The following is a 13,650-nucleotide window of genomic DNA, read 5'->3' on the forward strand; positions in this document are numbered from 1 at the left end:
AACTCAGATATGCAAAAAGATTGTTCTAGTATAAAAGACTTCGCTTTGCCACACATTTCCAGAAGTGCCGCAAAACATTGAGCTGCCTTTTTAGAGTCCATTTCTCTAAAGCTGTAGGCAAGCATCTTACAGCCAGAAGGCTGACATTCATAGGCCACTTGGGATAGCAGACATATTTCCTAGGCTTACAAATCAAGCAAGCAGGTCACCTTTGGATGTATCATGTCTGGTCCAAACTAGCTGAAGTCATTTCCATGTAATTAATGCCTTCCTGGCTTCATCTCAGAGCCCCAAAATGAAAACTGGGGTTTAACTGTAGGTTGGAAATGCAAACTATTAGGGATATTACAATCTCCCAGTCTCAATTTATCTAAATACCACCTGCACTTTTGTCTCCTTCTTGATTTGCCTGGGTGGCAAAGTTATGCCTTTTCTATGCCCACTGAAATTTGAACAATTTTAATACATTTGCAACTGTATTTGAACAACCTCCCTTATTTACACCTTTTCCCAATTACTACTCAATTGTGCACATTTTAGCTATTTGCGTTTTAAAAGAACAGGCATTGTTTCCTTTATTGCATTCACAAACCTGTGCATATTTAAGTGGAGGTCTACATTTTCTCACTTGAAAGTACTAAAATGTCTATTTTGTGGAGACTGTTGAGTCTCTGCATCCCTAACAGTCATTCTATACCAGTGGTTCCTGACCTTTTTTTTGACCAGGGACCACTTTGACCAGGGACCACTTGACTAGGAATCACTTTGACCAGGGACCACTCTCCAACATTAGTACTAAAAGGATTACAAATCAGTTTTTGGTCAACTTTAGATTTGGTTTGGTTATTTGAGGTGCTGATTCAGAAAATTGCATTGGATACAGCACATCAGCTCTAGTTTCTGATACAGAACATATGCCATCCAGTAGTCGCTATCTGCTCGCCCACATAAAACCATATTTAATAATTTAGAGCTGATGTTGTCTATCCAATACAATTTTCTGAATCAGTACCCCAAATAATCCCAGGAAAGCCCTAAAAATGAAGACACCAAGTCACCCCCACTTCCAGGTGCCACATGGAAGGGCTCCACTCAGGTAGAGGAAGGAGGACGAGTCTTGTTGTTGAATCTTTCGTGAGCAGTCAGCCTCCCCCCCCCCCCCCCGACATCCCAGTTGCCTTGGCACTATAAAAGGGTTTTGCGAGACCAGTTGCTCTTGTTGCAATGGTGTAGTAACTGTGAGGATGCGGACCATATTTTAATTATTGGGAACCACTGGTTGTCCATGAACTGAAGGTTGGGAACCATGGTTCTATACACTTTAACATAGGATGTTCCCTATCCTGTTTGTAATTTATATCGCATGTTAATATAACCTATGTTGTTCTGCTTATTTTCGTACCTGCTTTCCTGTTTATCATCTTCCCTTCATTTTTTTCTGCTGTTTTGGTGTGTGGATTTCTGACCAAATCAATGAGGCAGCTTCTTGTTCCTCTTTACTAGCTACCTCAACCTATCCAACAAACGTGAGGGGGTTAGCAAGATGCCAACTTTATACTGGGGAATTATCTCATCCCATGGCAAATACCCAGCTTTCATACCAGCACCAGAAGTACAGGAGCTGGCAGCAGAAATTCGCATTCAAACAAGAAAGCATATCCTATCTATCTCCTAAGACATGGTGGTTCATCCCCAGCAATAATAAAATCAGGGAAACTCAAGGAATAAAGATTCTCAAATGCTCCACATACCACATGGAAGATTCAGGTTCTGTTTAAAAAATATCACAGAGTCTGCAGCTTGTGTGTGTGTCAGCACAGCTGTTTTAATCCTTCTGCAGAAAACAATATGTTTCACAACATCACCCACAAGCACTGCTGCAACACAAACACCTCCCCGAAATTCAAGGACTTTTCAATAAATTCATGCTACTCAACCTAGTACCTTCCATAGGAAATGTAATATAATTGTCATCAACCAAATAATGATGGTGCTAGGAAATACAATCCAACATATCCAGAGAGTACCAGGTTGGGAAAGTCTGGAAAAAGATCTATAGGAGAGGAACACGGGGATTTGCCATAGTCAGATCATTTTTCCATTTAGCTAACTAGGAAACAAAATTCTAGGCTTTCAGACAAGAGTCTTTTATTAATCTCATCTAGAGTAGCCAGGGACTAAACCGACATTTAATGCACCTCCATTGAGGAATCAATATGCAATATACACTGATCTTCTGATCTGGCAAGTACATACATGGATTTTGTTATGTATTTCGCAGTGTATGCTTTGACCACAGCTTCCTAATGGATATCCAGACAATGAAACAGTACAGTCATCTAATTGCTATATATGCCATGGTAGACAACTTGTTAATAGGATCGAGTTCATTTTAACTTCCAAGATGGTAATCTCAAAAACAACAGAAAATGAATCAAAAGTGACTTCTGGTTGCCATTTCCAAGTCTTGTTGGTCTTTCTACATGGGGGGAAAGGAAACTGGTATTTTCGTTACCTGCCACTCCTGGAAGCATTACCAATTTTGGGTGATTTTACCAACCCCCCAAATTGGGAGGGAGCTTTGAGGGGGAGGTTCTAGGGTTGCTACAAATATACATTAACTAACATAGATACATTCACTACGTACATTACTTGCAGATGCAAACGTCTCTTTTTGCATAAGAATTTGGACACATATGGTACCAATGTGGAAACATTTATCATTAGCAAAATAAAGAAATGAATTAGGAATTATTACCCAGGGCTGTTGGTTTGGCTGGTTCAAAGTATTAGATGAGCAGAATGCCATTGACTCTGTTGTGGGTGGTGGAAAAAGGAACATCTGTTTGATTTTAAGTGAGAAACAACAGGGAACAGATTTGGATACTTAACCGAAAAGGGGATGCTTATGGATTACTTAGACCTTCAACACTTTCATCTGGATGACACTACTAATGTCAGAAAGATAACTAAAGAGAGATAAAAGGATCCATCCCAGTAATGTAGAATTTCTACATGATGAATGAATGCATGCTGGGAGCTTAACGGAAACCTTGGATTAGCTAACACAAAAGCATATCAACACCTGAATGCCTTCCTATGTATTCTTTTTGTCTCTCAAGTCCCTTTCCCCACTTAAAGAGAACAGTGGTATTGGTTCAACTCTAGTGAGGAAGGCTTCTGCTTTAGCATTGACAATGTAATCTAAGGCCCGTCGCAAACTAGGTTTCTGCTGGAGAAACCCTTGCTAGCAAGTCCCTGACGTCATGAGCCTGCGCCTCTCTCCCCGCCCCTTTCTCCACCCCTTTCTCTTTGCGAGCGTGGTTTTTCCTTTGCTAGGGCAGCATTGCCCGCATTTTCTCTCAGTTGAATTCTGCCAACTGAGAGAAAATGCGGGCAATGCTGCCCTAGCAGAGGAAAAACCACGCTCGCACGGAGAAAGGGGCAGAGAAAGGGGCGGGGAGAGAGGCGGAGTCTCGTGACGTCAGGGACATGCTAGCAAGGGTTTCTCTCGCAGGAACAGAGTTTGCGACGGCTCTAATAGCCTGAAGTTGCAGTTTCTGTTGCATCCTTGCACACACGCCAATTGTGAGTTTGCAAAACTGCACCAAACCACCACTGTAGCCAAGAGGTCATTCTCTTTCACTTCATCTCCTTTCATTCAAACACCATATGATCCAGATACTCCAATTTTTCAAGGACAACTCTAATTAATCCTTTGCCTTCCCAAGTTTTCAGCTGCTTTTAAAATGTCCTGGTTTCTCTCTCTTCCTTCCACTTTTCTTTTTTGGTCTCAGCTTTCTTTAGTTGCTGCAAACTGAGTTCAAAGTGCAACAGTAGTTTGCACTTTACTAAGTAAATGACAGCAGTAGGGGGAGGCAAGAGAGGCCAAATCTTATCGCTTCTCTGTAGATTCAGGCAAAAGCAAGCCAGAACACCTTCTGCCAATTCATTTTTTCTTCCACATAATAATGTTTGCCATCTTGACTAAACTGATGTTGCTTGGCCATAAGTGCCCCAGTTTTCATCTGAGAAATGCTGGAGGGTCTGAAACACAGATTCGAGGAAAATTCTAAACTAATGATAGAACCAAAAAGAAATGCTCTCTCCAGATAAATGGGTGATATTTCTTCCACACCATAATCAAACACTGTTTGTTTATAGTTACTAATTTATGCAATACTGACTGCATCTACACCTACTGAAATACCCTAGAGTGCAGCAAACAGAGTACACATCAACCACAGTGGAAGCACCCTGAAGCCATTTCTGAATCCAGACAACCAACCAGTCCAACAGCGCATTGGCACTGGTGCACTTTTTTTCTGAAAGTTGCCACTATCACCAGTGTTTAGCTCTAAACTGCTCCCCAGCAAAGCCTTTGGCTGGCATTGCTTCTGGTAAGACCACAATAGCCATGTGATCTCCAGAAGCAACATCACCAGCAAGCTGCTTGTACTGCTTCTGTCCAGCAAACTAGTAATGGGTGTTTTTTTTAAAGTGTGGACACTGGATTGCCACAGATCTAGCTGTCCATACTTCACAAACACTGGGGTTAATCCTAGAAGCTCCAGAGAAAATTATGGTTACCTTTATGGCAGATTAGTGGCTGAAAGTAATGTTTCTGCTGCAAAACTATTGCGTAGATCTCTCAGAACAGTTGCATAATGACTCTGTTTTTTATTGCCAGTATAGACATGGCCACTGTGAACTAAGTTAGAAGCACTACATGTAGTTAGAGGTTATCTTCTCATATTGGTGTTTCCCAAATCATATCTACTGCATACTGAACACATCAAATCTCCAAAGGCAAGAAGCAAAGTGCATTCAGACATGTATAGTACTTGGATAGGAGACCACCAGTGAATACCAGGAGTCTCCACATATGGTTAGAAAAAGATCCTCCCTGAAAACGCAAAAGATCATTACCAGTACTCGATGAGACTATGCAAAGGTCTCAGTATAAACCAGCTTTCCATATACTGGAAGGGAGAGAGTGCATTTCAACAGGAAAGATGGGGCATGGGACGTTTTAATATCTTATTTGTGTGCTACTAGAGGACCCGCACTGGGAAAAAATGACTTCTAATTTTAAAAACTAGCACTATGGAGATACGTAGTTATCTACTTATATAGTGTTGATTTCAACCCACGCATCCAAAATGTCCCATCTCTATCCAAGTCTGGACTTATTTCCTGTCTTAATAAACCAACTGGGAGAATGGAAGATTAGACATTACAGAAGATCAAGTGGTCAGGAGGAATTTGGGATAACAAACCCTTCTCTGAAATATTTACAACAGTAAGAAAGGAAATAGAGCCATGCTTTGTGAGTGACTCAGTCTACAAATTGTATAACTGGTAGGTCAAGTAACTGGATAGTCTGAAAATATTGCATAGGAATGTGGCCTATTATCTAACTTTTCCCCACTTCTATCATTTTTTTTAGAGTTATCAAAATACATGGAACAAGCCTTTGTTTTCGTAATACTGCCCTGTATTGTGGCTGCCTTATTTTTGGAAGAAGTATCCATTTTTAAAAGGAGGCAAAAGATACACAAAGACAATAATTGCATTGTTTGATGGCACCACAACATAGCAATGGTGCAGGAAGTCTGGGCCTATCTGACCCAAGAATAGAATCCAGACTATCTAAACAAAAACAAACACTGCTGTTTATCCTGATCGCTTTCTCTCTCCCGTCCCTCTCTTTCTCTCTCTTCAGATTCACAAAGTGCTCTTACAACTTTGCATAGACAGCAGAAACAAAAAACAAAACAAATTTCCCAACTTTCGGCCATTTAAGCAAAGTCAGGAAAAGTTCCTCTTTGAGATTCTGTTTGTGGATGCACTTTCAAGTTGCTAACCAACTTATGGCAACCCCAACAATTAGGTTGTTTTTGTTACACAAGGAAAATTCAAAGATGGTCTTCCCAGTGCCTTCCTCTAAAATACACGTGCAGCACCTGGTATTCCTTGGTGGCTTCCCATTCAAGTACTAACCAGGTTTAACTTCTAAGAGCAACCAGGATTTGGTGCCTATAGCTGAAAAAATCCCCTCGCCCGCATGGGTGTTTGGGAGCTGTCGCTCTCTTCCAAAAATAGTAAATATGCCTTGCTTTTTGTATCTGCTTTTCCTATTTTTGCATAAGTCATTTCCCTTTTTCTTTTCTTTCCCTTTACGTCATTTCCCTTTTTCTTTTATTAGGGTGTCCATATACATTGACAGCACTAAAGAAAGAACGAAGCAAATCTGGAACATGAAATATGGAGTGAGAGCTTCGCATCAGCTGCTGGAGCCAAGGCATCATAACCTTTACAGAACTATAATACCCCAAATCCCACCAACAGTTTGGAGAATTTGGGAATGGCGATCCCAACATAGCATTATTTTCTGCCTCTATTTTTTTAAATAATTTTTATTGATTTATCACATTTATTACATACTATTGCATTTTGTACATCAGCCTCTTTAACATGTTGTTTTGTTGTTTTGCTTTGACATCCCCCCCCCCTTTTCTCTTTTTTTTCTTTTTTCCACCACAGTGCTCCCCTCCACCCGTCTCAAGCCACCATTCTTACATTTCATCTGTCCAAAATTTCATTTCTTCTTGTGACGGTAATTTTCCTTCCTTATTTTTTAATCCGTTTACCACAAATCTTCCCCATACAGCATCAAAATCGCTTTGTTTCCATGTACCTTTTTTAACCTTTAATATACATGTCAATTTATCATTTATTGCTATTTTCCATGCTTCCTTATACCACTCCTCTATTTCTATATTCATTTCTTTTTTCCAATTCCTTGCTATAAGAAGTCTTGCTATAGTTAGTAAGTTTGTTATCGCTTCTTTATCCTCCTTTTTCAGTTGCTTATTGTTATATAATGATAGTAAGGCTATACTAGGACTTTTATCTATTTTCATATTCATTATTATTTCTATTTCTCTAAATACTTTCTCCCAAAAATTATTTACATGTTTACATTGCCACCACATGTGTATATATGTTCCTGGTTCTTGACACCCTCTCCAACAATTTATTGAGTTATTTTTATTCATATATGCTATTCTTATTCTTTTCTGCCTCTAATTTCATAGATCAGAACCTTTATTCATCAGCATTCCACCTCCTGGCAAGACAGATCTTTCTCATCACTTGTCACCCGATCCTTTATTTAAAACAGTAGTTCCCAACCCTTTTTTGACCAGGGACGACTTGACCAGGGACCACTTTGACCAGGGACTGCTCTCTAACAATGGTACCAAAAACGTTACAAATCAGTTTTTGGTCAACTTTAGATTCAATGGCACAGTAGGTTAAACCGAAAGATCGCAGGTTCGAATCCAGGGAGTGGTGTGAGCTCCCGTTTGTCAGTCCCAGCTTTTGCCAATCTAGCAGTTTGAAAACATGCAAATGTGAGTAGATCAATAGGTACCACTCTGGTGGGAAGGTAACGGTGCTCCATGCAGTCATGCCGGCCACACGACCTTGGAGGTGTCTACAAACAACGCCAGCTCTTCAGCTTAAAAATGGAGATGAACACCAACCTCCAGAGTAGGATACAACTGGACTTAATGTCAGGGGAAAACCTTTATCTTTACCTAGATTCCGTTTGGTCATTTGGGATGGTGATTCAGAAAATTGCATTTGATAGACCACATCACCTCTAATTTCTGATACAGAACATATGCCATCCAGTAGCTGCCATCTGCTCACCCACAGAAAACCATATTTAATAAGCCTTGGCACTGTAAGAGGGTTTCACAAGACCAGTCACTCTCATTGCAACAATGTAGTAACGATGAGGCCACAGACTATATTTTAGTTCTTTGGGACCTCTGGTGGTCCATAGACCATAGGTTGGGAACCACTGTTTTAAAAAGAGGACTTGAAATTAAAGACAGACCTTCTACATACCTTATGTGCTTCTCTGTTTTCTCTTCAAGAGAAAATACAACACTGGTTAGTATGCTCTGTCTTCTACACACCTCGCCTAAGTGCATCTACTCAGTGAATCAAGATAAAGTAAGCTGAGAATGAAAGTGCTCTCAATGCTCCCTAATATGTTTTCCTGCTAAATCCCAACAAGCTTTTTGCTGTTTGTTTTCATCTGGTTCTCTTGAAGCCCTTCTCCTAGTATGAAGGATTGCTGCTCAATATGCAGTTAATGATTGAGAATTGAAAGAGTTATACATTTGCCTAACTCATACGTAGAATGCAGAATTTTCTTTCAGCACAACATCAAGGGAAACACTAAAATGCAGCTGCACTTAATGTGATCCCAACACCTCTTCTCTATTAAGAAACCCACTCAGATGGGCAGGCAGCCTGTGCAAAAGGGGACAGGGAAGGGGGAGAAAAGTATGCAACTCACTGAGCAAATTACAGCTGCCAACAGAACACAAGAACTTCACAGAACAGAAGCCTATTGTACCAGGCACTTTATCTTTTAACATTCTAATTGGGCAACCCTAGGAGAAACTAAAATACACAAGCCAAAAACTTGCATAGTTTTCCTCCCTAGAGGAGGAAACTGATGACAGAGGGGGAGAGGTCTGTATTCCAGAGGCAATTTCAATTCATCTTCAGGTTCTGGGGGTGTACAGCTATAGCTGAGTTTCCCAGTGGCAATTTAGCTCCAGTCAGCAGTTGGTAAAATAACAAGAAAGCATCAAGAAGACTAATTACTTCTTCCAGATTTACAATGGCCAATGGAACAACAAGGAGTTCCAGCTTATCTACCAGGATCTGGGAAGGAGTGGGTGAAACTGCATTCTTTCCTTTGCTTGTTTACGACATATTTATTTCCCGCCGCTCAAAGTACAGGGCTCAAAGCACTTCATATATCATTTGCTCTGATATTTACACTTTGAGGAGGAAGGAAAGAATGGATAAAAAATGGAAGAAAAAAGAAATCTACAAAAATACAGATGCATAACCAAAGCTTGCTGAATTGGTATAAGGAAGGCTAAAGCTCAACATGAGCTAAGACTAGATTGGCACCCAAGGAGAAACAAGAATCTTGTTTCAGATGTATTCAAGGCAAGAGAATGGCCAAAGAGACAGTGAGACCATTGTTCAATAACTATGATAAAATGCTAAGAAATTACAATGAAAAGACAGCAAGTTAGTTAGGTAATTCCTAACTAAGGAATTACCTAACTAATATCATAGAATCATAGAGTTGGAAAAGACTTCATGGGCCATCCAGTCCAACCTCCTGCGAAGAAGCAGGAAAATCACATTCAAAGCACCCCTGACAGATGGCCATCCAGCCTCTGCTTAAAAGCCTCCAAAGAAGGAGCCTGCACTACACTCCAGGGCAGAGAGTTTCGCTGCTGAGCAGCTCTCACAGTTAGGAACTTCTTCCAAATGTTCAGGTGGAATCTCCTTTCCTGTAAGTTGAAGTCATTGTTCTGCGTCCTAGTCTCCACTGCAGCAGAATACAAGCTTGCTCTCTCCTCCCTATGACTTCCCTTCACATATTTATACATAGCCATCATGTCTCCTCTCAGCCTTTTCTTCTGAAGGTTAAAAATGCCCAGCTCTTTAAGCCACTTCTCATAGGGCTGATTCTCCAGACCAGTGATCATTTCAGTCGCCCTCCTCTGGACACATTCCAGCTTGTCAACATCTCCCTTCAATTGCAGTGCCCAGAATTGGACACAGTATTCCATGTGTTGTCTGACCAAGGCAGGATAGAGGGATAGCATGACTTCCCTGGATCTAGACACTATACTCCTATTTGTGAAGCCAAAATCCCATTGGCTTTTTTTGCCGCTCATTGTTGGCTCATGTTTAACTTGTTGTCCATAACTACTCCAAGATCTTTTTCACACGTACCTCTGTCGAGCCAGGCTTCAAATCTGGAGAGCCAGATAAATTGTATTGTAAAAGTAGTGAAGAGTTTGCTAGTGAATTCCCTGAAACCCTTTTCCATTGGTTTTGAAGAACAAATGAAATACTTAAGGACTGGAGAAAGGTACATTATGGGGGCTACATGGATTAGAACTAATACATGAAAAAAATATTGGGATTATTGTGGACTATAAATGGAAGATATATCAGGAGCATGATGTTTTAACAAAGAAGGCAAATGCCATTTTGGCCTGTGGTAATGGAAGCGTATTTTCTAACTCGAGAAAAGTAATAGTCTCTCTATATTCTATGTGGGTCGGATTATCTTCTGGACTACAGCATCTGGGCATCACATTTTAAGGGTATGGACAGGTTAGAGGTGCTGCAAAGAAGGGCAATAAGGATGATAAGCGAAAAGATTGAAGGAAGTGGGCTTGTTCAAGCTTGGTGAAGAGAAGACTGAGGGCTGACAGGACTGCACTCTTTAAATACCTTAAGGGCGGTCACAAAGAGAAGGCTTGAGTGAACATTACAAGGATGTCCTTGACAGTAAGAGTGGTCCGGCAATGGAACCAATGGCCCAGAGATGTGCTGCAGTCTCCCTCTTTGGACATCTTCAAGAAGAGGCTGGATAGCTACTGGAGATCCTATATTGAGAGGGAGTTGACCCATATATTGGGGATAATGGATCATGACCTGTTAGGATCACCAATCATCGGGATATGGATCATGAACTGTTAGGATCACAACCTAATCAGAATAGCAGAGTTTATTTGGTAATGAATGATTGCTGGGCTTGCAGATATTTTGTTTCTGTTTGATGCTTTCAGCAAACAAATATGCAATCAGGCTTCTTTAAAAGATAACAAGTTTTGTTTACTGATAACTTCATATATTTAAAGATACAGGCACATTTCTTGTCAAGGGTTAAAAATTTCAGTAACGTTTCAGAGAGTTTGTATCTTGAATTTATAATCTTTAACAGTTTCTTCATAAATGATGATGCACTATACAGCTCTCTTTAGTAAGAGTTTACTTTTAAATAAAACACCAGCCTCAACATGTGCTTTTGCACCCTGACAGACTTCTATACTCAAGCTCATTCAAGACACAACACACTTCTCTAACAGTCATTCCTCAACCGACATTCCATAACTGTCATCCTGTTTAAACCTGAACATTCTAAACTGTCACTGAGTCAGTCACGTGACCTGCAGCCCCTCCCACTGCTGTAGGTACATAGAAAAAAGGGAAACTGCAAATCAAAGAAGACATATACTTCAGGTTATAAAACGACACATTATAAAACACACAAATATCAGATAGAGGAGGCTTGAGAAGGTTGTTTCCTCCAATACCATAAGCACCCATCTAACTTTATGATTGTGTGAAGATGATTATATCAAAACATCGTTACAAGAACAGAGTATTTCTCCTAGTAGTAAAATTCTCACCCAACAGTCTGGAAAAAAGCGAAGCATTTGTCTAATGTAGCATTTTCCCCATACTGTCACTGGTGGGAAAGCCAATGAAAGACTTCCAGCTCCCCTCTTTTTATATCAGAAATTAGCTGTTTTCCCATTGCAAAATTCTTGTTGTTTTATAATTAAGAACCAAGAGGGAAAGATAACAAATGGCAATAACATTATAAAAATGCTGCAAATAGTTTAATGACCATCTCTGGAATTAAAAATAGAGATAGCTAAAACTGAGCCAAAACACATAGACAGACTGGTAAACAGTTCCAATAATTCTGAAGCCATCAAAGGGAAATTGTGGGGCCCCTAGTCCTCAGAATTTTTCCTAGAAAAATACTGAAATTTTGAGGCAGGAAATGGGAAAATGCAACATTAGAACCCTTTAGAGACTGAAATTTCACTTCATTATTTTAAGAACAGAAAATATACGATATTAGGTATAATAAGGTTTGTGATAACATGATATTTTTTATTATAACAATTTAGTTTGTTTAGAAAAGAATTACAAATTGACTTTATTCTTTAAACTTTTATTTGTTATCAGTGGAAACACACAGTCATTAACTGTAAAGAATACTTAAACTGTAAATGACATTTTGAGGTTTGCTCATTCATTAAGAGCAGGGGTAAAAAGAACAGAAAAAGAAACAACCTATATTAGCAAAAACAAAAAACCTTTTGTTTCTCTAGTTTTGCCCAACTTCAAGATCTTGGATTTCCTTTCCTCTGTTTTTATGCCCTATCTATCCTTTTATTTATAGTCATGTTCATGATCAATGAATGTTGATGTTTCTGGCAGAATCTGACTTGGGTTTAAATCCAAACTTTAAAGGGGATATTTAGGATGCTGCATCATATCAACAAAATAGGATTCATTTTTGGATAGTTCCTTTAAAGTCTGGACTAAAAATGCAGTAAACCCACTGACATTAAAACCGCCAACTTCCACTGACATATATGTAATAAGCACTCCAAAAACAACTTTAGAAAATTCAACATAACACAGTTGTGTAAGTAATACAGTGATATATTAATACTAATGATGTTTACTATTTTTTAATATATGTACATTTGTATATTTCAAATTGTATTGTAATGCTTTTAATGTTAGCTGCTTTGAATCTCCTTAATGAGAGAAAAAGTGGGATATAAATACTGGTAAACATAATAATAATAATAATAATAATAATAATAACAACAACAACAAATCCTAAAATTCAGCATCACTTGCAGCAAAAGTAATACAAGTGACTTTCACATGAGTTAACTTTACAACAAGAAATATATATATAAATGAGAAAAAACTTACTTTAACTTCAACCATCTTTCCACCATGTTCAATGTGCCTCTCAAGATATTCCGAAGACAGGAGATCACTGCAACAGCAGAAAAGTTGGAACAATGTAATAATTTTCCACATTATATAACATTCACTAAATAATAAGTACTGGTGTTAACAAAACACAAAATCCAGAGGGATCCATTTCTTCAAACATTAACATACATGTGCTGAAATGCACACTAACAGAAGGACAAGACCCTGGCACATACCCAGGTATTAACTCTGTCCCCAGATTTGTCTTGGAAGCAATTTTACACGGGTCAATAACATCACCCACAACATTTACAAAGAAAGATTAGAAAAAGAAACAGTTGACTTGCATTATATTCACAAATTCCAATCCATTAGCAAAGAGTGAACGAAGACAATGGTTTCATGGCACAGATATATTCATACAAGAGGCCTGGCTACTGCACATAAAGGAATGTTCTCAAAGTTTTGTTCTCAGGGAAACTGACTTGTAATAAGTGGATTTATTGCTTTCAAATATCAATGCTAACTGAACAGTATAATGATCTGAAAAACATTTGGGAATTTAAAGGATCTTTCGGGATTCTGTTAAATTTTATCCCACTATCACAACTGCATCGATATAATGTATAGCCTTAGACTATAATATCACTCTGTGCTCCATCTGAAGAAGTGGTTTTAATCCACAAAAGCTCATGCTACAAGAAACATGCCTCAGACTCAAAAGTACACACACAATCCTTTTTTCCTCCCCTGCCTTTCTCCTTTGTACACTAAAACACTTAGCAGTTAATGGCCTCAGAGATGCATTCAGACATTCTGGACAAAACCAGCAATATGCTGAAGAGTGACTTCTTTAAATCAATGCTCCCTAAAGAACCTGCTAATTGATCACCAACACCAAGATCCAAAGTTTACTTTGATTTTAATACAATAAGGCAAACACTACATGGAAGTCAACATTTCAGTCCCTCTATATCTGTTCACATTCTACAAGGC

The 13,650-nt window shown here is 39.1% G+C and overlaps 1 protein-coding gene across 8 annotated transcripts in view; it reads right to left on the bottom strand.

Moving 5' to 3' along the window:
* Nucleotides 1-13,650, bottom strand: part of ADAM22 (ADAM metallopeptidase domain 22) — a 177,757-nt gene that overhangs the window by 91,700 nt on the left and 72,407 nt on the right. For all 8 annotated transcript variants that reach the window (XM_060782308.2, XM_060782309.2, XM_060782307.2 and 5 more), the window contains exon 4: nt 12,649-12,715. In XM_060782308.2, coding sequence (XP_060638291.2) covers nt 12,649-12,715 — 67 coding nt within the window. The remainder of the gene's footprint in view (nt 1-12,648; nt 12,716-13,650) is intronic.

Source organism: Anolis sagrei, chromosome 6 (genome assembly GCF_037176765.1).
Source record: "Anolis sagrei isolate rAnoSag1 chromosome 6, rAnoSag1.mat, whole genome shotgun sequence".
Classification (NCBI taxonomy): Eukaryota; Metazoa; Chordata; class Lepidosauria; order Squamata; family Dactyloidae; genus Anolis; species Anolis sagrei.